General features: G+C 41.0%; 1 protein-coding gene across 2 annotated transcripts in view; it reads right to left on the bottom strand.

Annotated features, from left to right (window-relative positions):
• Nucleotides 1–13,960, bottom strand: part of epha4b (eph receptor A4b) — a 147,809-nt gene extending 133,849 nt beyond the window's left edge. For both annotated transcript variants that reach the window (XM_074689205.1, XM_074689207.1), the window contains exon 1: nt 13,756–13,960. In XM_074689205.1, the coding sequence (XP_074545306.1) occupies nt 13,756–13,870 (115 nt within the window). In that variant the 5' untranslated portion in view covers nt 13,871–13,960. The remainder of the gene's footprint in view (nt 1–13,755) is intronic.
• Between the last annotated feature and the right edge of the window lie 13,473 nt (nt 13,961–27,433).

Below are 27,433 nucleotides of genomic sequence, written 5' to 3'. Positions count from 1 at the left end.
ACCATCACGGTGTAAAATAAACTCACTCAGTCCCTGAGGAAAGACACTTTCACTCAGAAATACAATAAATACACTTCCGAATAGTTTTTAATTATTTCAACAGCATAACTTATGCCTCACAAAGAGTAAGACAAAAATGGCCAGTGAGGTAGAGTTTCTGGAATTGAAAATAAATCATTCAACAAACTAAATGTAAGTTTTTATGACCAAATTATGGATTTTTTTATGTAACCCAAGCAATTCAGGCTTCATTTTTGTCATTTAACATCTTGAAATAAGGTATTTTTCTGGACTTTCCAGACAAACGTAGCTCACATTCAGTGCAATAAGGCAATTTTCTACTAGAAATAATAATAAAAAAAAACACTTGCTTAGTCTAGGGTTTTTGCAGTTTATCTCTGAGCAGTCAATAGCTACACAGTAATTGAAGCTATCTGTGATATGTTGGGATATTAATGAATCAATCTTTATGTGTGTATTAAGATGACAGCTTAAAAAGTGAAAATACAAAGACGTGAAAATCATAAAAAAATGAAAACAGTAGACAATCACTTTTTAAGATTTTCAGTTTACATGAGTGAAAAAGAGCAGGAAGAAGTACCAACTTATCCAATCCTACCCCTTTGAATTCTTCTATACTAAAATTATAGCAGTGTCTTACTTTTGCCAACAATTTTAGATGTGTACAGTGAATATGCAACCTATCATTTATACAGAGAAATACAATCATACCCATGTCCTCTTCACGATACCCTGTTAAATTCTGTTTTAACAACAATTTGACACCTAGTAATTCTATCCATCAATAAACTTTTGGAGAATCATTTCTTTACGTCTGTTTTTGAACAGACCTGTTTTAGTTCTGCACTCGGTCTGTTCCACAGTTTAAATCCATGAACAGTGATACTGAAACTTTTTAACGTTTTGCTCACCCTATCAGGATTCTTATCTGCATAAACACCTGTTCACAATATATGGCCGTAAACTTAGTAATTCTGCATCAAATACAGCTTTGAATTTCTCTGTTTTCTCAAGTTGTCGGCGTTTGTGTCGCAAAGGAGGGGCAACATCCAGTTCGTAAAAATAAAGCCCATGAGAAAGTGCTAAAAGTTGCTGTTCATTGGGGATCGGCTTGGAGCTGGCTGCAGAAAAACTGGGAGTCACGTACACACTAAGCCAAAAATCAGATTTTTATGGCATTAAAAAGCATATTTACAGCCGGGTAAAAAAAAAAAAAAAAAAAAACCACCTGGGTCTAAAACACTGATTGCACTATCAGCACATGCATGATTGATAGGCGCCCTTTAGCTGTTAGAAAGGAAACACAAAGCCAATGGCTGCGTCTGTGGGATTGGCTTCATGTCATGGTTTCAGGAACAGACAGGTGATGTAACAGAGATTACATCCATGTTTTATGTGGTTGCATGTGATAAACAGCTTGATTGATCCAGTCAGAGTAAAAACTTGGGAAACAACACGGACAGGAGGTTTTGTGACTCACTGCATCCCAAGTTGACTTAATATGCTTAGTAGGTTGTACACTTCAGAAAACAAAAATCTTACAAAGTGTTTTTTATCTTATTTCAGTGAAAATGTCTTTTTTAGACTTAATATGAGCAACATTCACTTCATCAGTCCAGAAAAGTGTCTTATTTCAAGTTATTTAAAGACAAAAATGAAGTCTGAATTTCTTAAAACAAGTTAAAAAAAATCTGCCAATGGGGGAAGAGAAACGTACTTGTGAAGACTAGAATAATGTCTTAAAACTAGTAGATTTTTTTTACTTATTAAAAGCAATTCAGACCAGATTTTTCTGTTCAAGTGAATGTGGCTCATATTTAGTTAGTTAGTTCAATTGGTTTGACTGAAAATAAGACAAAAACACTTGGTAAGATTTCGTTTTTTTGTAGAGTAGTTCACACTTTTACCAGGGGCTTGATGGATCACGTCATTGTCTGTACAATAAACCCCATACTGTGTCCTTCCAATCGTGTCTTTGTAGTAGATGAAATATACTTGTGTTTTCACTGATGAGTCAAGCCTTGTCTTTAAATTTAAAGGCACAAAATATTCAGAAACTTGGATGAATGTGTGACTTCATGCATATGTCCACTAAAATATCAAATATCAAATTAAAATATTGTGTGAAGATTTTTTTGTCACTGACTTTTGTTTCTGTCAAAACCTTTAGAAGAGTTTTGTCACTGTAGAGCAACAAATGTGTTAAGCAACACAGAAAAGTATGTTTAATGTCATTCAGTGCCCTCTTTTGACACAACCGACTTCAGGGCCAGTGTTTAATGGAAAAATACTTTAACTGATAAATGTAAGAGACTTCAGTCACAAAATTGACTTAAAGTCTTATCTTTGTGTCGGAGAGGCAGATTCAACTCTAAAAGCAGAAACTTTTAGTAACAAATATTCTGTTTTTTCTTTGATGGACAAAACAGGAACAAGCGGAGCATATCTTTCCTCAAAGAGTAAACTAGTTAACTAGTTTCAACAGTGAGATTGGATTTTCCTGAAAAACTAAAGCAGCCGAATTGATCACAAAGATGCAGATAAACAACAAACAGCAACTGGTGCAGTGAAATAGTTAGAGGATGTGTGTTGACTGTTCGGCATCACTTTTCAAAGCAGCTGTTTTAGTAAAGTGAGTTTTTTAAGAGCTGCCTGTGGGACATAGAAAACCTCATTCTCCAAAACCTTGAGAGAAAATGTCAATCTGAAAAGCAGATGCTGCACAAAGCACAAAATGTTTATGAAAATATCCCTCTACATGAAGAATTGTGCCCCGTTGATTTTGCATTTTTAGAGCAACCCCTCCCTCGTCACTTTGACAGGAAGTACATTAGCCGAGTCTGCTGTTTCATATACAGTGGCAGCTTTAGCTGAACAGAGGAGATGCCATGCTGACAGGCTGTGACAGGAGCACTGCCCTAGTTTGTCACTTGAAGAGGCTCTGGAGTGTGTGTGGGTGTGTGTGTGTGTTTCTGTGTGTGTGGGTGTGTGTCCATGGTTCAATGGGTACAGTGTTGAGCAGTGGCTCCAAGTCACATCCAGACACTCATTTTCAATCAGCTTCGTCCACCGGCTTCTCGTCTCGGACGAAGAGTAGCAAACACACACACACACACACACACACATGTACAGTACACCAGCACACACAGAGCAGAGACCTTGAACATCCAGAGACGACTTGTAGAGTGAGACGCCTCCATACAGACTCGAGCTGTGACGCATCCCACCATTCATTTAAAGAAGTGAATTAAAGGAGTCTGTCAGGAGTGAATGAGGAGTGAGAGATAAAGCGTTTTCTCTTAATAAGACACAGGAAGGCTTTTTCTTCAGGAGGGTGTGTGTGTGTGTGTGTGTGTGTGTGTGTGTGTGTGTGTGTGTGTGTGTGTGTGTGTGTGTGTGTGTGTGTTTGTGTGTGTCTTTACAGGCTTTCCCTTAACCTTTTTTCTGCTTTGTTAGTTATTTGACATTTCTGCTGATAGAAAAAGCGCACACTCACACTCTCTTTCACACACACATAAACACACACACACACACACTTGGGCCTGTCACACAGTGGCTGGTCACAGGAGGCTAAATTGGCCAGGGATCTCAGGAGTGAGCCGCAACAGTGGAAGCTGTTAGCAAATCACATGTCAGATAAGAGAGTGCTTGGACATGTCTGCTTCTGTGTGTAAACACCGACAGAACATATAGACAAACACGCCAACTATGGCTGTCTGTCTCACAGCTTTTCTGTCTGCCCGGCCGCCTCTGTCAATCAAAGTTAAACCAATTTACACTGACACTGACACCCTGAACAGAGAGGAAAAAATGGCACAACCAGCGTACTGTAGAGCTAAAAGAATACAGGACAGATGTAAGAACAATATGCAAGCAAAACACACCAAACAGAAACATGAGTTAATTTCCTGCATTTCATTGCTGTTGTAGTGTTAGCATAGAGGAAGGGTCAATGCATTGAATAACAATTTTTGATAAAGGATGAATAGATTGGGCTACTAATGTGAATTACTGGAAGTAAACCAACAAAACTCCAAAGAATTCATTCAAAGTTTCAACCACAACCAACATGTAAGTTTGCTTTCACTGTTTCAAAACAACCAGTACGTAGCCAGACTACAATCTACACCAGGGGTTGTACAATCATTTGTTAAACCCTTAAACTGATAAAGATGTTTGGTAGAAAACAAAAATAAAGTTCAACAGTATTTCGCCTACCATTATATCAGGTTAATTTTATTTTCCATATAGTGCTGGATCACAGCAGAAGTAATCTAAAGTTACCTCTCTCATAAATCAGGTCTATACCTTGTTCTTTATTCAACAGACTAAATAGCCCTATGTTATTTATCTTATTTACATGATAGGATGTCATTTCTCTGTGTGTGTTGTCATGTTCACATTCTCCTCTTGCTCACTATTGTGTTCATGGCAAAGTTCTCCCCCAGCTCCCCCCGCCCCTGCTGCCGATGCTACCACACCCGAGGCTCTAAACCTAGGGGAATCACTGCCGCATTTGACTAAGTTAGGGCAACATCAACTATTTTTTTATTTATTTTTACTGATGGCTTGGTAAGACTTTGACAAAGTTTTTTCTTTTTTCTCTTGACATTACCCCCGAAATTTCCTGAAGCCTTCAGTTGTATCATGTAAAACATAATAGGCCTAGTCATAAAGGTTTATCATTTTGCATGAGATCTTAATTATGCATATCAACAAACTGGGTACTAAAGAACTTGGTAAAATTAAATAACAAAAATTTTTTTGTGGTGGGTTGTGATTTAATTTCAAATAAATTATTTGCTAATCGTCACCTTCTTATGTTGCAATTTGGAGTAAATTTCAAAGAAACTGGAAAAAAACAGTAACCTACCAATTATGACTTGGGACAACAAATCTGGAAATTATTTTTAAGAAGTTATGTGCTCATTTCAAAGAAATAAGAAAAAACTGTGTCTCATTGTTTCCTAAGTGCAATGTAATTTGCAGACCTCTAAAGTAAAGTGTTACAGATGGCTTCGAAAATTATTTGGTCACTTAGGCTGTTAACATACACCACTACAGGGCTACAACCTCAAGTTAATGCTGCTTGTGCCTCTATGCAAAGAAAATGTCCAAGTTTGTACCAATATAAGTTAGTACAGCGTTACTGGTGATGAATACCATTTGTACCATGGAGGGATGTTGAAACAAGCAAGCGATTCTATAAAAGCATAAATAAATACTAAAAAAAACTAAATATATCTTCAATTTGTCACTTCATTTGCAACCGTTTGGTTTGCGCAAAAGTATTTTTTGTTTGCTTTCTAGTCATTAAGAATAAAAAAAAAACACCTTGGAGGACACCCTTCAAACCATCAAGAAAAAGTTCAAGACTCTTTTTGCGTGCTTCGCCTTCTGGTTAGGTCTTTCACCCATAAAGGAGGCGGCCCTTGTCTCTGGCTTCTTTCCTCCCCTCACTTTCTCTCCCAGTTCCTATCACTATCTTAGCCTCTCAAAATAAAGGAGTAAACCCCTAAAAATACAACTAAAAACAACCAGAAGAACTGATGTTTATCAATGACCTAACAACAGAAAATTCCAGTCAACAATTTACTAGTCCATCATAACTACCCAACTGGAGGAGAACCCAACAAGCATGATCAACCCAAAAACATAGGAACCCTGCAGAACCCTCCACAGGCACTGTTCCAAAGTCAAAGAGTCCTTATGGAAAAAACAATCGCCTTTAGATTTTAGTCTCCATTTTGAGTTGATCATGTGGTTTCTGTCAGGGGATTCAAGGCTGCTGATTGGCTCTGAGGTGTAAACAGTTCCCATGCGTGACTCTAAGCCAGATCCATACAGACATTAAAAGTGATCGGTGGCTTGTTGCAATAACTCTGAGGAAGGTGTGCCTTAAGTTAGGCCCCACTAAAGCCCCACGAAACCATACGTTGAGCCATCAACCATTGACTTCGCTGAGACAGTCTTTGGAAGTAGCTGTGCTGCTCGGGTCCTCATATCTCAGCAGATGAAATATCTGAGTGTATCTTTGTCATGAGGATGTTTATATATGTAAATAAGGCCAGAGTACAATCGTAAAGAAAGGTAGGCAACGAAGCAAAACAACAACATTAATGCTTTATGTGATTACAAACCAGGCAGATAAATACCACCCCCCCACCCCCCACCCCACCCCCCACCCCCTTTGTCATATGTACTCTGCTGGCATAATTTACCTTCCCACTCATGATGGTCCTTCACAGTTGTTCACAAGCAGAGAAGAGATAGGAACACTGGTCAGCAAACATCCTATTCCTGCTGCTGACCCAAATCCATGGCTGTTTGTTTATAAAGCTGGCTAAATCAGCCTTTCACAGCTGCTGCACGAGCCAAACCCGCAGAGCAAACAACAAGAGAAAAACAGAAGAGAGGCAGAGAGGAAGGAAAACAACCAAATTCAATTTAGCAATATTAAAGGTCAGGAAAAAGGGGTGCAGGCTGGGAATGAGGAGGAGCCGGGGGAGATGGAGAAGTCGAAATGGAGTAAGCCTGTGCGTGTGCATGTGTGTGTGTGTGTGTGTGTGTGTGCATGTGTGTGTGTGTGTGTGTGTGTGTGTGTGTGTGTGTGTGTGTGTGTGTGTGTGTGTGGTGGGCAGAGGGTGGTCAAGGCCCAATGATCAGTGATTTGAGCAGCAGTTAAGGGCTTGTTCAGAGGGGGAAGGGGTCAGCAGGCATACCGAGCTCCATTTATTCTAAAAACCTGACTACAACCATCAGACGTCACACACCGAGGAGCTTCCTTTGACATTAATAGACTTAGAAATCATTCAAGCCTAAAAACATGATGGATGTCCAACTGAAGCTAGTGAAAATACATGCTAACCTTAGTGGTAGTGAATTAAACCGTAAGGTGAGTTTCAGTAGAGTAAATCTGCCTGTGAGTTATCCAGAGTGTTGAATACACAGCTACAAGCTGTCAACTGATGCTTAAGTAGAAGCTTTAGTAAATACTACTATCGAGTACAAAGTAAGTACAAATGAAATCTTTGTAATTGTTCATAAAATAAGTAAGCTTTATCCTGTTTATTATGTTTACACATTAAGCTTTGTTTTTTCACCGTTTATCCATATATTTATATATTGTTTGTGTTTGATTTTTGTTAACCCTGTTTCTGATCATATGTGCCTTTAAACTGAAACGAATGCCTTTATACTTACTGCTCCCCGTGGTAACACTAGCATATCAACACCTGTCTTTGCTAGTGATGATCAAGCTTGGAGCCTTAAAAATTTTATAGTGTTACCATAGCATAGTTTAGCTAATCATAACGGTCTGTGGATATGGTTAAAATACCTGGACTTACATGAATAATTTTGAATTCCTGAAGTTGGTTTGTAAAATACTTAAAACTAGACATGCACCGATAGATTGGTGCAGATTTTCTTAATTATAGGTGATCAGTGACCAGCCCATCCTTACATGTGAAACTGATCTTATGTTCCTCCAGGAAGGTCTGACAGCCAGCCATTGTTGCTTTTTGCTCTGAGATCTAAAACTCATGGTACTTTATTGGTTGTTTAAGTTAAAACATAAAGATTTTATTGTTTAACAGGTATTGTTCAATGATTTTCAATAAAATACAATTGGAAGATTGAAGGTATGTGCTGTCAGTTATAAAAAAATAAAAAATAAAAATTGGTATTGGCCCAAATCGGTATTGCAGGTCAGGCTTTTTAAAGATCAGCAATTGCCCAGAAAATTGTGATCAGTGATCCCCTACTTAAAACAAGATAAAACAGAAGAAAAACCACTTAGCATAGCTTTTTAGTGTAAAATGACAGATAAGGTCTTGGCAAGGGGAAGAGACCTCCTGGAAATATCACTTCTTCACAGGACTTGAGGCAACTCAAAGTCACATTATTAGTTTGATTGGGAATGGGTACCTTTTACATTTGAAATGATTTGGTACCCATGCCCAGTACCTGGCAATCAGTACTGGTACTCAACAGTATCAGTTTCCGGTACTTTTTGTGTTTATGTGGTAAAAAATATGAATTTGTTTAAAAATAAAGCATAACTGTTTTTTAATTTAACAGACTTATTCTTCAATGTATAACATTGCAACACTGTGTTTATGTCCAGCATGGAAAATTGCCTACTCTTCCACTCTCACAGTCAAAAAGATATGTTCAAGTACCTAAATACGGTACCTTTGATTTTTCGTGTGACGATACTCTGTACTTTTGACTGAATTTGGTTTGTACCCATAGAAGTACCTAATTCCATACCCATCCCTAAGTTTTTATTACCTGTGTTAACCGCTGAGCTTTAGGGTTGGCAGCAGGTAGATTTTATTCTATTCTATTGTGAATAATTCTGTCAAGTTTCTTTTATTCAGTGTGGCATAATTTAAAGGTATATTTCCTTTTGGTTAGAAAGGGAAACTAAGTAACCCTAAAACACTTAACCAGTAAAAAATGAATTGAATTCGCGTACAAAACCATCTTAAGCCCATCATTACCACTGTTGGTTTGTGGGCTCTGCTTGGTGGAGCGCGGAGGAAAGGGTGTGTTTCTGTTTAGAACAATGTCTGTTTCTTTGTTCTTTTTACCCCCACACTTTCTCTTTGTCTCACAGATTCTCTCTTGTGGATTCATATTTTCTCCTTTTATCTATAATTCTAGTTTCTCTCTTTGTGTCTCCTCTGAAAACACAGATACACACACACACACACACACACACACACACACACACACACACACACACACACACACACACACACACACACACACTGAGTCCTTGAGGTGAAGCCCTCACAGCAGAATCCTTCTCTGTCACTGAGCTGTATTTATAACCCCATCTATCAGCTAGCACCGGGAATACGTGACACTATTCTCTGGACCAAGACCACCAAACTGCCCCCCAGTCGTACATTACAAGAGCATGAGTGTACACGGAGGCGTGTGTGCATCTGTGCGCACGTACATCTACGTGCTCAGGGGTACTGCAAGAGTTAAAGACATATAGGAGCACAACCTTGTGTTGTGGGTCCTTTCCAACTGTTCCACTGCCACAGGAGACCAGAAATAGAAAGAGACAGGAGACAAACAGAAGAGAAAAAAACTGAAAAACAAGCGGGGAGTGAGAGACAAGGGCTGATAGAAAATTGAGTAGGGGATTAGAGTGGAGGAGGTAGAAAAGAAAAACAGGAGGGTGCCTGCGATTGCTGTCTCTGCCTGATGAGAGCAGAGATCTATATCCTCCGCTGTCCAAGGTCATGGTTGTTACATGGGAGCACGGCAATCTGTAAGACTCGCACACACGTGCACACACACTGACACATACTTAATGAGGTATGGTTCTGCCGATAACTACAAGCAACCATTATAGATTAAAGCAATTAAACCAGGGCTGACCTTTGACCCAACATTATACCACAGTCAGGATCTTGTGTGAATCATAAGAATGAGGGCACGCTTTACATATGCTTGCCTGTGCACTAACTGCTCACCCTCATGATGACCTTACAAAGCACTACAGTAATCCCTCCTCCCAAAGCACCTTGAGGCCAATCCAATGAAAAGTGTGCTGGAGTTCCAGGACCAATTAGAGGATACAGTAAACCTCAGGACTATAATGTAAACCACAGATGAGTCACATCATCAGCTCATTTTGATGTTTTTCTCTGTGTCTGGGCACATTGTCTTTATGAGCAAAAAAGAGAAGCAAACTCTGAATTTTACTTTTGATAGTTTGTATTAAAGGGACAAAAGTTGAGGAGGATACATGTTCCTGTGTGTGTTTTGGCTCTTTGTTTAGAAGAATATGTATGTGACCAACTTACAAACAGGAGACAGTTTCATAACAATTATTCTGTGCAATACTGCTTTCTCTACATTTGTTTTTGTTTTGTTTTTAAGAAAACGCTGTTTAACGCAAAGAAATGAAGGAGTGCATGCTCAAAATTACTACTGAGAAAGTTTTTAAAAGACGCCAACATCCAAAAAACTCAGTTAATTTAGCATTTTCACTTTACAGGAGTTCCAGTGTAGTTGCTCTGTATCATAAAGGCTGTGTATGCACATAACTCATGTGATCCAGCTCACTTTATGCCAATCTGAGGACAACCCCCACAGTATCACACACTCAGAAACAGGGCTCTGCCAGCTTTTGTGATGCACTGCCTGCTGTCACCAATAGGGATGGGTACCTTTTATATTTGAAACGATGCATTTAGGTACCTAAACATGGTACCTTTTGTTTTTTTCGTGAATCGATACTCTGTACTTTTGACCTAATTTGGTTTGTACCTATAAAAGTACCTAATTCAGTACCCATCCCTAGTCACCGGTCAAGTTAGCTGCACCTGTATGCTTAGCTCATAGGTTGCAGTTCATACTCTGAACATTTTGGTAATTTTTCTAATTTAATTTAGCAAAAAGGACAGATTACCCACCAAACATTGCACGTCAGAGAGACATGCAGATCACATCAGTATTGGGTCGGTTCGTTGAAAGCCATACCTAGACGTCAGAGCAATGTGCAATATAGGCACAAATTTTGACACCCAAGTCTGACCTTTTTTGGACGTTGCAATGACGTTCAGCATTTGGACATCATTTGCAGACCAAATCTAGCCATCAATGAAACTTTCAAGATGGATCCAAACATTCAGACATCATTAGGAGACATTAATCTGACCTCCATACGACATGCGAAAAAGACGTAATAAAATCTTTCATTCTGCACCTTAGGAGACCTGATGTGGACGTAAAAAATTACGTTAAATATACGTCATTTCAACGTCACATTATGCAGTGGGTAGGGCCTAACTATGCACTTTAACTTGGGAATTGCACCAACTTCAATTTTTTAAAGTGAAATTTGCCAATTACAAATAAGGAAGTAATGATATTTAACATCATGGTTCCAGCAAATGTAAAATAAAGGTCACATTATCAAATCATTTAGAATACCTTGTTAACTTAATAGTTAAAACTTTATCACTGAACTCCTTCAACCCGCAGGAGTATCTCTGTTGCTGTTTTTGATTTTCTGACATAGTTTTACTTGAGATTTTACACCTTTCCACAGAAAGTTGAAATAATCAGTTTTCTCCTGATGCCTTTGTAGATCCTTACAGGAGCTTTAAGTGCCACACAGACATAAAAACTCAGCCCACTCTTGATTATTATTCGATTATAAATCCATTTCCACACTGCCTTCAGGAAGAATTAAGACTGCAGCATTCATTTACCTCTTAAAGTAAACTCCAATCAACAGACCCTGGCTGCGAGAGGCAGCACAGTGCTCTATTTGTGCTGCTACAGTGTGTTTTCTAGGATTGGGGGGTATATTTAGAGTCAGTGGGAAGACACAGAAATAGAAAGTAGTGATGCTCCTCTCCCCGACTGGGAAAAAAAGAAGAGTAGATGCAAAAGAAAAGAAAAACAACAACAAAATGTGAAAACATGTGCTGTGTTCCTGGGTTAGATGATGGGATGAAGACAGCAGGACAAAAAAAGGTGCCCTGGGAGACCTGTGAGCACCCACCCTGCTGTTACATCAGCGTGCCCTCAGGGTGCAGACAGACGGGGTGTAGGGCGCCCTCTGCTGGTGCAGAAAAACTCATCCACTCCTCTTCCCCACACTGTCTTTAACAAAGACCTTTACCGGCTCTTCATCACAACCACCTCTGAATGAACCTCTTTCAACTCAATCCTGGGTTATTCAGTCTGTAGTTAGCAACAAAGTCAGAGAAATCTGTCATTTCTCCACAAAGGTCCACTTCCACAACTTTTTTCTGCTAAATGCCGTTTCTTTATGAGTATCTCTGGTTGTAAACTAAGCTTGTTGTCAGCTTAACACTGCAAACACTATCAGCTCTATCAAAAGGCCTGAGCTCTTAATTGAGCCTTGAGAGCTGTATCTCTTCTTTTTATGACAGCCTCGCTTCTGCTCCCAGACACACTCAGAGGGAGGATTTCCTGGAATAACTCGACTACAGAGATGCGTGGGTGGAGAATATGTGCACTCATAGACAAACACAAGGTACAGACACACACACTTACACACACACACACACAGGCAGTAAAGAGAGCAATCCCTCTGCTAAGCGGACAGTCACAGCAGGAAAACTGGCAGGCCGAAAGGTAAAAACGCAAAGCAAAGAGTGCAGGGCGGACAAAAATGGCTTCATTGGATTACTGTCCCATCGGGGCACATGCACACACACACACACACACACTCCACACACACAAGCACGAGCTGAGCAGTGGACTTAAAGGTGCCAATTAGGCCAATAGTCTGACACAGCAGGATAAAGAAATAACCAGAGGATGAAAGAACAAGTGAGTCACACACTCACACACCTGCCTGGGAGATTATTTCAAAGAGTGTATTAGTGATGAAAGCCTCTCTAACCTGTAAATCAGTTAGAAAACTCCCAAACTGAAGATGTAAACACACAAACACACACACTTAAGGATGCCCCTCCTGTCCATTTATCTAAATCAACAGGAGTTTCCTTCAGATTCCAGCTGGTTTCATCACTCCTGCTCGTTTTAATGAATATTTCAGCAGTGTGTTAGAGTCACCCTCACATGCGTCGTCTCCCGCTGTTAAAACACTCCTCACTCCTCCGCTCCTGCTCCCTATCTATCCTCAGGAGCCTCCTTTGTTCTGTGTGAACTCCTCTGGGCTGTGACATACATTCAGCGCCATGTATACGCACACATGGGAGATATCCCGTAGAAAGCTTGTGTGGTCTGACAAAGTGTGAGTCTAATTCGTAGAGTTTGAGTATCGAATGTGTGCCTTAAAGGCTGGAGTTGTGGAGTGTGTTGTAGTGTGTGAACAAGAAGATCTCAATGGTAGCTGTCATCCTGATCATTTCATCCAAAGCTTCACTCAGTCCTGCTCTGCAATCAAGTCCCAGCTGTATCATCTGCAATCAGAGAGTCTGACGGACAAAAAAAAAAAAACAAGACAAAACCTTTTTTTTCCTCTTCAAACATCGCTTCAGGAACTCACAGTTTTAACTTTTCTGCTCATTTTAGAGCAACTCTGTCAAATTAACCAAAGCAGCCGTCCATGTTTCAGTCTAGTACACAGTCAGGAGTAGTTAGTGAGTAAATGCATTGGCTCATTTCAGGCCAAGCATCAATGGTAATACAATAAGTGAGAGGGGCTCAGCATTAGCGTGTGACAAAATTGATGTAATTGCTGCTCCTTATTTGCAGACTGAGATAGTCCTCAACATTTGTCAGTGTTTGAATTCAGATATCTCTAACTGAGACAGATTTTGGCAGAGATGTCAATGGTGCTCAGGCGTAATCATTATAAGTTAGGCTAATTTAAAGCAGGAAAAATAGTCCCACAGATTAATTAGACGTCAGAAAGTAAAAATGTCCACACCAGGCTCCTCTATCTTCAGCATGGCAGGACTCCCTCTGTGTATGTCATACAAATTTAATGTCAGCATCCTCGGAATAGAAAAACGTGACCAACAGTGTTTTCCCTCTCTTTTCCCTCCGCTTTTCTTAATGCATGATTCATAACGAGCCGAGCACTTAACGGGAGTCTCCACCGCCTCGCGCGCTCCTTCCCCCGGCGAGAAGAACCGCGGGATGCCCGGGCTCCTCATCCATCCAACCAACCGACCAACCGACCCACCAACCAGCCAAACACCGCGCACACACTGAGCCACCAGGAGACACCACACACACCGACCCCGTCAGGACACCTACCTTCATTCTCCGGGTAATTCCGTAAAGCTCTGCTCGGCGTCAACGCGTGAAAGAGGAGCAGGCAGGTCAGGAGGTAAAAGGATGGATAGATCCACAGGACGCGTGGTGTTGCCATTTTTCAGGCTGCGCTGCGCCCTCGCTGCATCCCTGTCGGCGGTGTCGAGTCGGTGAGCGCAGCCCTGCGATTGAGGAGAGAGAGGGAGCAGAGGAGAGGAGAGGGGAGAGAGCGAGAGGAGGAGGCGTCGGGAAGGAGGGTCCACAGTCAGCCAGCTCCTGTCAATCAGCCGCAGGACTCCGAGGAGCTGAGGCGGCTGCTGGGGACTCCGCTGAGTGTACCAAAAAAAAGTACGTTTAGACTTTCACTGAGTTCAGAAATTTCCATTTCATAAGACTAACAGTTGAGCGGAGATCCTATTTTTTATCTCAAAACAAACAAGTTATCAACACTTATTAAAGCTTTAAAGGAAAGCTGCGCCGCAGTTTACTTTAAAGACTTTCAAACAGAAAAAGCTGCATCTCTGAGCTTCGAGAGTGAAAACGCTAAAGCTGTCCATTCCAGAGAAAACATTTATTAATTTATTTTTCCACAAGATGTCCAGCAAAAAAAAATGAAAAATATCTACTTTAATTAATAAGTTACACATCCAGTAGGTGGCAGTGTGCAATTTGGCATTACATGTGAAGAAGAAAGCAAACAAGCCCAGCCATAGCTAGCTAACGGTAGGAAACAGCTTAACCTGTGAGTCTTTTTTAAACAGTTTTGTCCTTTAAGTTATATCACAAGAAGGTGCGTGTTAAAACTTCAACTTGAAAAAAGTCATAGTTAAAAGTTGTGACCTTTGCATAAAAATGTTTCAGAATTTTAATGTATCATAATTATAGCGTTCTGCACTATTGTCTTGTTGTTTTTAATGAGAGCCTTAAAACTCAAAATTAAAAAAGCTTTTAAATGCATCTTAAATTAAAGTGAATTATGTTTGAAAATTAAAACTATGAATTTAATACAGACATTTAAGTAGAATGTCACAAATATCTGCAGTAGCACACACTTTTCTGCTCAGTTTGGAGAAAGTGCATCATTTTAAAATAGGTGAAAAATAAAGCCAGTAGAGAAAACTTATATTGGTAAATATATTGGTAATTTGGTGAATTTGGTCCAGTAAATGGTTCTGGTTAAGCTATAGCATCTTGTGTTTGTTTAAACCTGAACAAAGTATTTTTACCAAGGATGTATTCACATCTATGGCTCGTTTGTTTTGTTCAGATTCAGGGGCCAAAATGATAACGCTGTTGAAGTTGTCAATTGGTTCGTTTGTGTCCACATGACAAAAGTCTCTTGTGGTCCAGATTTGTGAAGAAATGCCAGGTGGGATCAATTTTTTCTCTAACTGGTGAGAAATCTTACTGAGAAAATGAGGAAGTTTCCTTATCCTCATTCATTCGTCTGTTCAGGTTGTTGACCATGTTCCACGGTGAAGAACAACAGCCATGGAGCATCAGCCACCTGCGTGGGCAGTTTGTGGTATAGCGTTCTTCTGGCTAATGTACCGGTGTTCATTATCATCAAAACATGTGTTTTTTTTTCATTGATTTGTAGGCTACGTCTAGAAAATAAAGACTCACCTGTTAAGGCTCACATGTTAAGAAGGAGACATAGATGGGTTCTTCTTTTCCTTCTTTTTCTATTGTTTTGACTGAACGGTTGGCTGCCTGGTGCATCACTGCCCTCCATTGCTGTATGAACCACAGTTATGAGTCAGTTGTGTTGTTTGCTGAGCTGATTATGTTCTTACTGCAGAGGAACTACTACAGGGCTCAAACAGAAGCGAGCCAGGACTGCCCTATTTTGGCAATCTCAACCTACTTGTTGTGTCCCTCATCTGAGCATGATTGCTGTGTTTACATATGCCCAAACAAACTGGACTTTAGCGGGGAGGGTGAGCTGTTTTGGAACAACTGCTCCAAATGATCCAGGTGTGTGTACACTCAAAGAACTGTACATAATGAGTGACACAACGCTAAACAACAGGATTTAAGAAGTTTGGAGCAGCTGGCATTAGGATAAAACTTTGAGTAGCAAAAGTCACAAACGCACCAAGCCCAAAAAAAAAGCTGTTTTCAAAACAGAAATTAACCTATTTACAGCCTGGTTCAAAAAATCTCTCCTGTCTGAATCACTAATTTTACTATCTGCACACACTGTACAGGGGGCTGAATACTTTCTTAACTCTGCAGTTTAGAGGAAATTAAGATCACGAGCTCACCCAAACAGAGGCACAGCTCAGCTGACGGGCGCCCTATAGCTATAAGTAAAGCCCCATCTCTTCCAATGTGGCCACATAGCCAATTTGCTTCAAAAATCTGTTACAGAAACAGACGGGTGACGTCGGGGAGACTACGTCCATTAATTGTACAGTCTATGGTTTCGGACTGATGTCATCGAAACTGGAGCTAATCTACTGAATCAGCAGCTCGGAAGAGTAATGTAGGTAAAGAGGAAGTAGATTATTGTTCATTCTATTTTAACCTGTCTCACCCTCAGGTGTGCATACTCGAAACACATTTTAAAAATTATCAAGTAATGAGCACTTTGAATCTGCTGAACAGAGGATAAGGAGCAAACTTCACCGTTTACTGTGTTATAAACATTAGTGGACCAGTTTATGAAGATACAAAATATGTGACAATATTTTTTTATGATACAGGAAAATAAAATGCTCTTACATTGATCTGATGGATCTTGCATGAAACACATTTCTGGTCAAAACAAACACAGAAGATGAAACCGTCTCATTACTGATTCAGTTTTTGGGATCCAGAGAAAAGTCTGGTAGCACCAGGATAAACACTTCCATCTGACTGTAGAAAACACTGTCAATTATTTTGATAAGCAACACAGGCACATGGCAATTACTGGATTAGTGTCAGCTCAGGCATGTCTCTGTGTCTCTTCCTCTTGTTGAAATGGTTTCTGGCGTTGCTTCCAGCAGCAGACAACACTGACATGCACAACAGATTCCAATCAAACACTTTATGGAGATTTATTCAGCCTTTACATGGCTTTGACTGCGTTTTGGACGTCAAGAATAACATGTGGGTGTGAGTGTGAGAATCTGAGCATTGGTGTGCCTTAAAGCAGACCGTGTTTAAACATGAATAAATAACGCGTGCAGCCTGTCATGTGAAATGTGCGAGGAGGAGCAGGAGGGTGTGCAAGGTCAGCCTTTCAATCTTCTTCCTCAGCACAGCCTCCTGACAGAGCTCAAACCTCTGCCCCCTGCTGAGGGAGACTGCACTGAAGAAGAAAGTGTTAACTCTCGCTTAACCGCTGGAGTGTGTTGCATGTGTATTGTGGTTCATAGAAAAAAATGGAGGGCTTCTCACCCCTGGAGTGCCTCTCCATCTGTTTTTACCTCTTTGGTTACCTGTTGGTCAGGGAGGCTTTGAAATCAGATTGTAAGATAAAAATATTCAGAGGCTGACAAACCATGAAAAATATATTAAAAAAAAAAACAAAAAACTTTGTCATTGTAAAAACTAGAAAAGCACTCAGAGAGCGCAGACTTCACCAAGCATATTGTGATTGTCACCAACACTTTAGTCCTACTTTAATGTTATACTCCCTTGCTGCAGACTGTCTGCTACAATTTGGTGTTAGTTGCAGGTTTGTACAATAATTTGTTTCCTGACAGTGTTGAAAGTTATGATGACCCAGCACGTTTCATATTCTGGATCTTAGTATCTAGAATATTTCCAGGATCTGGATCGTACTTTTACATCTGTCAGAAATTATGGTGACCTTGTCTTGTATTGTTTTGCAAAGCAATCCCACCATTTATCGTGGAGTTATGTACACATATGGTGAAAACAGCCTTATTTCACAATTATTAAGAATCCTTTTAAAAAAAATCCTGGATCCAGACGGTGATCTAACCGTGCAGAGCAGATGGATCTGTCTTCATTCAGTTTCTGAAATCCTGCAGATCCATCTTGCCAGGCTCCATTGACCAACAAATCCACTTGGCTAAATTCTTAACGGCCCTATTAGGGAGGAGAGGTGGGAGCTGTGTAAGTAAAAGACTTTCATACTTGTCAGCATTCCTTTGATTCTTAATTTAACTTAAAAACAGCAGCAGTTGTCTATTATCGTGCCATTATCACAGCTGTTTCTCTTGTTCCTGTAGTTGTTCGTCTGTTGTTTCTCAGCAGCGGCGCACATAAGCTACGTCATACCATGGCTTGATGTGGATTGGTCTGTGGTGAGTGTCTCAATCAAAACGGTCATCCAATCACCAGCTGCTGATTTTTTTGAAGGTCCCGCCTCTGAAAACAAATCCAAAGAGCTGCTACCCAGATGGACTAGTGAAATATTCTTGTGGCGGATATATGAAACTGTTCATTTGGCGTGTCAGGTTAAAGGTGATCCAGATCGCCTCCTAAATTTAATCACTTCTTCCTTATCCCATTTTCAATATTTCCTGAAATATTTTTTTTATCAAGATCTGTTTGTTACTTTTTAAGTTATGTTGTTCACAGACAAACAAACAGCCCCAAAAACATGACCTCCTTGGTGGAGGTAATAAAGCATGATGTAGTTTGACTACAATACACTACAAAGAATCAAAAGTGGTAGGGATATACAGCAAAAAAAAACAAAGTGGTTTTCATGCAACGTTACTTATAAGTGGAACCAAAAAAGGCTTCCAACTGCTGCATGATACAGAAATGGTTAAAATGGTTAATCTACAGACTGTTTCTCTTGTTTTAAGTCTGAATGCTAAGCTAGCAACTAATGTTGTCACGGACAAAGAAGCACGCAAGCCAATTTACCAAAGTGTCAAACCTCGCTGTGCTATGTTTGAGTTTTCATTTTAGTGTTTGTGTCTGAAGCAGAATGTCATTCTGCTTCCTCTGGTTGTAAATTCTCTTCAAAGCTGATCAAATGAGGTAAAGAGATGTTATAGGTCTCTGAAGCACTGGGATTTCTTCTTCTCTGCAGCGTACCGGTTTGTGATGTAACCATGCTGTGATTTATGTTAGGATCATGACCACAATTATATTTACCACGAGCAGCGTTCTTCTATCACGCTTCTGTCCCAAATGAGGCTCCTGAAAGAGCCATAAAGCTGTCAGACGTACCCTGATTTATGCTGAAATTCTGTTTTAACCACTCGCTGCAATGTGTGAAGCTTTTCACGTGCATGTCGCCTTTTGTGTTTTTTTTTGCGGAGCAGCCACCTCCACAGATTTGTTAAGGCTCCAATTATGGTGATGATTTGTTCCCTGCAATGGCTTTACTTGGATGACCTAATTTCCTCACTGAATGTAGGGGGAAGAAAAATAAAATACTGGTCCCTTTTTCTTCTCCTCCCTTTGCTTCCTTCCCTTTCTTTTCTCTTCTCCCTCTTCTTCTTCTGCTGCCATGACGCTGCATTCATCCGTTCAGTGACAAAACATTGCTGTCATGCATTCCAGCAGTGACAGTGTGACACGGCCCCTTAAACCCTTGTCACTCCCTCTACCACACACGCATGCATGCACCCAAACACACACACACACGCGCGCACACACACACACACACACACACACACACACACACACACATATCCGGCATTCCCTTGTGGAAGAGTGGTCTCGTCTGCGTTTGCCACTGCTTTTACATAATGACATTTCGGGGGCTACACACACACACACACACACACACACACACACACACACACACACACACACACACACACACACACACACACACAGTGACAGTAACCTATAACTAGCATTGGAATTGTATTGTGCACTTTCTTTTCCTCTTTTTCACATTGTTCTGATTTTTTTCCCTTGTGTTGTTTCCACGAGGAAGTCTTGATCCTTTCTCAGATCTTTTTTTGTCATTTCAAAAAGAATTCCTCTTTTATTCACCCTCCCTCCTCCCTCGACCTTTAGACTCTCACCCCTTCACCCCGCTCAGCCTGGATGGGTCAGCTTTTTTTCCTGGGCCAATCCCAATCTCCACTCTAAAGCCTGCACACTATACTGGACTGTTCTTGGGGTTTAGTGCTCTGAGTCTGTGGGTTCATAAGGGCTTGACATGTATAAGGAACAGGACAAGGCATGACACATTATGTGAGCTAATGCAGCTAAAAACAGGAGTTAAAGCCGTGAGTTCGTGGTGTTTGAGACGACAGTTGGACCAACGTTTCCCAAACTTTTTTTCAGGTGACCCACATTTTTGGGGGCAACAGGTCACGGTGACCCAATCCAAAATATGTCTAATCTGTAAACTAATTGACGGGACAACTGTTCAAAGATAAAAAGGAATCTTTAATTATGTTTCTGCATCATCTTAAATCTTTTGTACCAGCCAACAGGCCCAGTATATTTAACAAATGCATTACAGCTTTGTTAGGCTCTGAAAATACTTGCATTTTTACAGTGACAGGTTAGCCTGCTTGCTTTTCAGGATTCTATCCCAGTCATGTGATATTCAGGACAAGATATTAAGATGGGATGTTCATCCAGATACAAAATAACAGCATCCATCCATGCCTCGTTTTCAGCCTGACGTCACTGTACAGCTGTAACAGCTGTAACATACAACAATATCCTTGTTTCTGCAGCTGTTGTCCGTCCAAGATCCAGCAGTGACTTAGGACTTTCAAACTCAAAGGGGTTTTAAATCTGACTTCAAATCTTTCTTTTGGAAACTAACGATCAAAGTAATCAATGGGTCAGCTCTTTCATTTGTGTGATGGTGACACAGTGACAGTGTTTTCCTCTGAGTGCTGTAAAACAGTAGGAAACATAAAGTAGTTTGAGCAGTGCCAGCTCATGGCTTCAGACTTTTGAAAAACAGCTACAGTCAACATTGTGGCGATGACTCTTAACAATGAAAACATAACCAGCCATGACAGTGTGAGGAGCCAATCAACAGCAAACAAATTGAGGAGGAGAGACTCCTTCTGGTGTATTTCCTGTAAACATTTTGAAAATTAATTTGGTGACCCATAAAAAAATCTCTGGCGACCATCCTTTGGCTCAGGACCCAGACTTTGGGAATGATTGAGTTAGAATACACTGTTGCACACAAAGTTTGAAAAAGTAATCTTCTCGTGTAAAGATTGTGATTTGCAAAGGTTAATTTCATGAGAGAAGATAGAAATGAAATATTCCAACTTAACAGGCAACAGTTTATAGTATTTACCTGCAAACTTTTAAAAGTGAGCCCAAAGTGTTAATCAATTAAGCTTACATGACTAAAATGAAAAAAAAAAAATTCTCCTCCCTGCCCAATAACTTTAGAGGAGTTGTCTTGAAAACTTTTTTTAAGGGGCTGTTTGCACAACAAAAATTTTAAGGAGAAACAGAAGTTTTGTTGCATTTCCATTTCCAACATCGGTGCTGTATTAACGGTAAGCCGGCATTTCCAGTTGAAACGCTGACGTCGTGCTCCACATTGCATGAGCACATCCAACAGGACAGCAGTACCGATGCTATAATCGCCGTGAACTACCTGACTGTCTTTATACAAAATGTGCATCTGTTGCTCCACTTTTGCACTTAGTATTCCTCAATAACCCAAATGATTGGCTCTACTCTACTTCAGTGGAGATCTCTCAAAAGCTGCTTCTGGACAAGACAGTTATAGCGCCACCTACAGGCCTGGAATGCTTACTACAGCGTTTTCAGTCCATCAGCGTTTCTGTAAACTCAGATTTTTTTCACTACGTTTGCAGTGCGTTTTAGTGTTTTCAGATGAAACACTGTCGTGTAAACGTGGCTTAAGTCAGCTGACCACAGTTACATACTTGTTAAATGTTACTTTGAGGTTGGTACCAAGAAGTCCAGCTGAGGACAGTGTTCAGTGATGCAGCTCTGTGATACTGTGTTTTTGTAAGTTTTGTGCATGTGTAAATGCAACTATTTAAAGATCACCTTCAAAGCTCTTTTCTCACCGGTCATGTTTCCTCAGCCCCTTCTACACCGCCTGTTATGTCTTTGTATCCATTTGAATTTGCAGCAGCAGAGCATTAGGGCAAAGTTGTTCCACTACTTAGCGTGTGTGTGTGTGTGTACGGGCCAGAGTGTGACACCAGGCACACACAGATTGTTTACATATCATGCCTCTCAAGGTCATAGTGCTGTTTGGAAACACATGTGACACCAGCATTACACTGATGAGCAGTTCAGTTCAGCTTTGTCAAAGCACTGCCGCAGAATCTCAGGGCGCACTCACAATAGGAAATCTGTACCGTGTCTAAGCACGTTTCGCCTCAAAGTCCAGTATGATGGCTAATGTGAGTGCTCTGTGCCATGCTCAGACACGGTTACACCTCCTGGCTCTGGCCCAATTTGAGGAGGTGGGCTTAGAGGAGACTGTGAGGAGTTTCTGATTGATCTTGCATAAGTCTCCCTTTGCTTGATTGTAATCCACACTTGAAGTGCCTAAAAATTGACTTGAACAAAGAAAATGTGTTTCTACCCATTCTACATTTAATTCCAAAATAAAGACACGCCTTATTAAAAGTCATGTCTTCACAACGGTGTGTGTGAGACTCCAGGCCAGAAGGTGGCGTTGCAGTCCAATCAAAATAGATCCTTCCTAACATCTTGTAGCCCCCCATTTATTTTTCTAAATAGATGTAGATGATAAATAATGACTGTACTGGTTCATCCATATGAGGTCTACACTTCTGTTTGCCAGCACAGGCCCACTGTATGTTTATGGTGGTGAAGTGAAGCACTTTCACTTTTTGTAAAGATGGGGGATGACATGGAGGAAGGCCTTATCATGCTCAAGCCTGACTGGGTCTGGAGTGATCTGAATACATGTCAACAAAACAGATATGAGGACAATCGTGCCTGCCTCGGCGTGGTGCAACCTGGCTCGGCCTTGTGAGAACATGCCCTCGATTCAAATTGGGTTCATGTTTATGTTTGTTGTTGTTGTGTTGGACAACCATAGCTGCGATCACAATGCAAAAGCTGTGCTGAAATGAAGCTCAACTGCTGCACTTCTACATTGAGCCACACAGTTCACTGGTGTCCCAGAGTTTAATTCTTCACAGCATATGTGGAAGCAGAAAATGCCATGTGACCATACCAGGCTTCACATATGCACCAAGCATTTCTACATCCTACCAGCTCTGATGTTTACTTGGGGTGGGAGAAAAAAATGTTGTATCGTAGTATCAGGATTTTTTTTTAATGATTTTAAATCAGGATCTTTTTTTTTTCTAATTTAAATTTATCATTCTAGTCATTGTTTATAAGTTGTGTTGGAAAAAAGTTGAAATGTCAGATCCCCTAAATAAATCTTAAAAACTTACTTATATGTGATGTAAAACTTTTTGGGAAAATGTGGCTCCTGATATAGTCCATAGAAATGTTCATCATCATCTAACTTTTTCACATGGTCTGGTGTTAAAGGAGCAAACTAAAAATCACAAATTCGAATCACAATTTAAATCAAATCGGCACACCAAAAATCGAGAGAAGAATCAAATCTGGAGAAAAGTGCATCATCCCAGCCTTAGTGTTTACAGCCAGGGTGCCCAAATTTTTTTCAGTAACGGGCCAAAAATGAATCCGAGTGGAGGGTTGTGGGCCAAAACTAAACATTCATGTTGCAGTGCATGATATTAAATATGCCTATAGCATAATCATGCAAAATAAATACTCATGCAAGTAATTCTGAACATGAAAACACTTTTCTTTACCCTATTTCACAGCATGAAACCACTGAACATCCATATAGCAGAAATACTAGGCCTATGTCTACAAAGACATTTAGTGCAATATAACCATACAACATGGGACACAGCATATGAAACAAAAATACTGCATGTCCCATCCTTTTAAAATGAGATATACTAATAAAACTGGACACCTGCACTAGATTTTTTCCCTATAAATGACCACTTTACTAATTTATATGGATGGGGACCAAATTAGATACTTTTATGGGTACCGACAGAATTCTGTCAAAAGAACCGGGCATCGATTCACGTGAAATCAAAAGGTACCATGTTTAGGTACCTAAACACATTCTTGTGACTGTGAGGGAATGGAAGAGTAGGTGATTTTCCATAGTAGGCATAAACACAGCATTGCAAAGTTATGTACTGAAGAATAAACATGTCAAGTAGAAAAAATTTGAGATTTTATTATTAAACAAATTGGTGTTTTTTTACTACATAAAACACTAAAAGAGCACCGATAATCTGTACTGTTGAGTACAGACACCAACTGCCAGGTACCGGGCATCAGTACTGTATCATTTCAAATGTGAAAGGTACCTATCCCTACTAATTTATGAAGATCATACTCTATTAAAACGGCAACTTTCTGCCAACATATATGGCATACTGCTGTCAAATCCATTTATGTAAAAAAAAAAAAAAAGTACTCATTTTCCCAACTAGTTTTAAACTTCCTCTTGTCAGGGTGCCACTGTCTCATGCACTCCATCCCAGCCATGACCTTGCATCCTTTCTCTCTGGTCATGGACGTCCAGATTTGAGCTGAAAGAACCAGTGCCACGCTACTCCAAAAGCAACACAGTGCAGTGGCGTGGCGTCGAGATTTTTTTTGAGGAAGCCAAGTGAGACAAAGCCTGTTATCTGTATTTTTTTAGGGAGTGGGGTACATAAAAGGCTTTGTTGCAGTTTGTATCGCTATTTCATGTAACGGACCTGTTAGAGTGCCCAGAGAGCGCTCGTTTTACTTACTTCAAACACCGACACACGCCCTTTAGCTCTCCCACCCTCACTCACTCATTCACACACATACATTGTCCTCTTGACTTAGCTTAAACATCGTATTAATTAATTCAACCGCCCACTTAAACACACAGTCGGCCGCTTCATGCACGCTGCTAATGTGCTAACCTCCCTGATTTCATTCTGTGGCTCGAGGATGACAATACTGTGATTTGATTGGTTTGAGGCCAAAGACAGGGTGGCTTCCCTTGGCACAGTCTTGGTCAATCACAGATGAGCAGTGTCATGACCAGGGCCTCATCTGATTGGTTAATCATTCTTGTTTTTTTTTCACCAAGGGATGCCAACTCTGCTTGGCTTCCTTGCGGACAACAGCGTGCAGTATCGTATTTTCACCACTTATTTTCACCACGCATTCGCCACAGAACATTTAGGAGGGCGCTGTTTTACACATTGCAAAATGCTCAATAACTACAGGAGAGGAATAAGGAAGAGATGACGGTGACAAAACACAGAAGAAGTATCGAAACTGTTAAAAAGGAATATTTTCATTAAATCACAGCTACAGTCTAAAAAAAGAGAGGAAGCATGGCTTCCCTTGGCCTCCGGGAAAAAACGCCACTGACACAGTGTTAATTTGTGGTCATGAGAAATAAATAAGGAGTCAGGAGTATGACATGAGAGATTCAGGCTGCTGGCAGTGGGAAAATAATAATGATAGTTTAAAGATATGTATAGATATAATACAAATTCAAACATGGGGCCAACTTTGGCCTGCGTGCCCCAAATGGACAGCCCTGGCTTACAGTAAAACCGTTCCCTTTCTCATCCTGCCTCAGTGACTTCTGCAATGAGAGTCAGGTGTAACAGTCTCATCTTGAACAGGCAACATAAAAGTGGCTAACGCTCCTTATAACCAATTCATAACTCTTGGCAGGTCTTTCAGGAAAGTCTGCAGATTCTCATTGAATCTGGCAGTAAAAGTCAACATGAGCGCTCTCAGATGGATGATACGCAGCAAAAGAGCCCGAGGCTTCAAACGATTAGCTGGAACAAACCTCAAAAGATTGTCACTTTTTGAGTGTTGAGATTGCGACCGGGCCTCTTTATCTGTCCTGGTCAGCTAACCAGCTACCCTATATCTCTGTCCCCCATCCCCGTGTTCCCATCAGAGCTCCTGTCTGCCAAAATAAAAGACTGTAACCAAGCAGAGAGGAAACTCAGATGAGGCAGCACAGCAGGATTGTGCACAAGTGAGAGTGAGCAAGTGTGTGTGTGTTGTGTGCATGTGCCATGGACGTCGCTGGCTTGTTTGACAAGGGGCAGAGGTGATGACAGGGTCGTCTGCCTTGCCAGGAACTCCCCCCACAGCCACCACCCTCTATATACACACACACCCTCAGCCCTATTCAGAGCCACTCACTCATGTGGTAATGTCTCTATTGTGACAGCCTGAACGCTTTATGGGCAACAGCTTGGTGCTGGCATTTGGGCAGAGGCATTAGTGTGCATAAGAGCATGTGCGTGATTATGTGTGGAAGTGTGTGTGTGGCTCATCCGCTGTGGAATCTGCCCATGTAGAGTTTAGAGCATTTAGACTTCAACTCCTCCGCTCGGGAGCGAAGAGAGACACGCCGAGAGTTGTGGGACAGAAATTTGGAAGCAGAGGCAGCTTCAGGATTAAAGGACAAAACTTACACACACAAACAGCTCTGTAAAATCACACACATCATTCTCTTTCCAGCCACTCTTACTTTCCCACTTCCAGCGTCTCAGTTAAGCAGCCGGAGCAATTCGTCATGTCAGAGAGCCTCGGTGCTGCCATACAACAAAAGGTGAAAGGGAGTGTGGGAAAGGGCTGATGCACAAAGCCCTCCCTGCCCCCGTCTGTCTCCCTGTCTCAATTGCATACACGAGGCTGAGAGATCCTCTCAGAAACCCCCAAAACTGTAGTCCTCAAGGCCTTTATCTGCAGAAACACAGCTTATCTCCTCGCTGCTGTACGCATCAAATTCCCTGGTTTTGTTTTTGATTTTGCCGCCAATATGGCACCAAATTTTTAGGCTCTAACTGAGCAAGAAGCAAGGTTAACACTTTTACTGTAGCCACTAATCATAAAACGTATGACTTCACAGATACTGTCCGTAAAATATCTCAACATCAGCTCTCCGGAGACCCTGAAAAATTCCTTCAGCTCAGTCCAGACGGTCATTCATCCGCAGAGATAGAGGGAGGAAGAGACGGAGGCACGGAGGGAGGGAAAACAAGATAGAAACAGCTATTTAGGGAGGAAAATCCTGCCAGCTCCAGCCACAAATAAAGAGAGAGGAAGAGGAGGAAGAGGAGGAGGATCTCCTTGAGAGTGACACCAGCTATGCAGACGGAGCAAAAGAACAAACAGAGAGATAAAAAGGAGGGTATTCACTCTGTTCCAAGTCTATTCTCATCAGGGCTGTTTTTCTGAGGCCTGATTTTTCTCTGGATGCAAGAGAGGAAACATTGGGGGTTCACTCACACACACACACACACACCTAAACACACACAGACAACTGCTGACTTGAAGGCAAAGTGAAAGCTGTCTGGCTTCTAGCTGGGCCCAGAGGAAAGATATTTACCGTCAGTCTGCTGGGGGAGGAAGAGCAGTCAGTGTTTTACCGTCTCAATCGTGTCCTTCTCAAACAGAGGGAATGATTTAACAATCAATGAAAACCGACCTTGCCTTCCTGTATCACATTCCTGTCAGAGCCAATCTATACGCCAACGACAAGACTACATGGAGATAAACCAGGAAAGGTGAGGTGAGCGACAGTAGGAACAAGGGGAGGCGAGGTCGCTGTTGGAGCTTTAAGGCTATTTTTATTCTCCTCTCAAATTGATCTTGAATGTTTCAAAAGGTGAGGGCGCTTGAGGACGTCTGTGTCGTGTGCTTCAGCCAGTGTCACATCATATCAGAGGCGTTAAAA

The sequence above is a fragment of the Halichoeres trimaculatus genome, unplaced genomic scaffold (genome assembly GCF_033239565.1).
Source record: "Halichoeres trimaculatus isolate MK-OKI-2021-1 unplaced genomic scaffold, fHalTri1.1 fHalTri1_scaffold_15, whole genome shotgun sequence".
Taxonomy (NCBI): domain Eukaryota; kingdom Metazoa; phylum Chordata; class Actinopteri; order Labriformes; family Labridae; genus Halichoeres; species Halichoeres trimaculatus.
The sequence above is the reverse complement of the archived record's forward strand: the minus strand, read 5'-3'. Positions and strand labels throughout refer to the sequence as shown.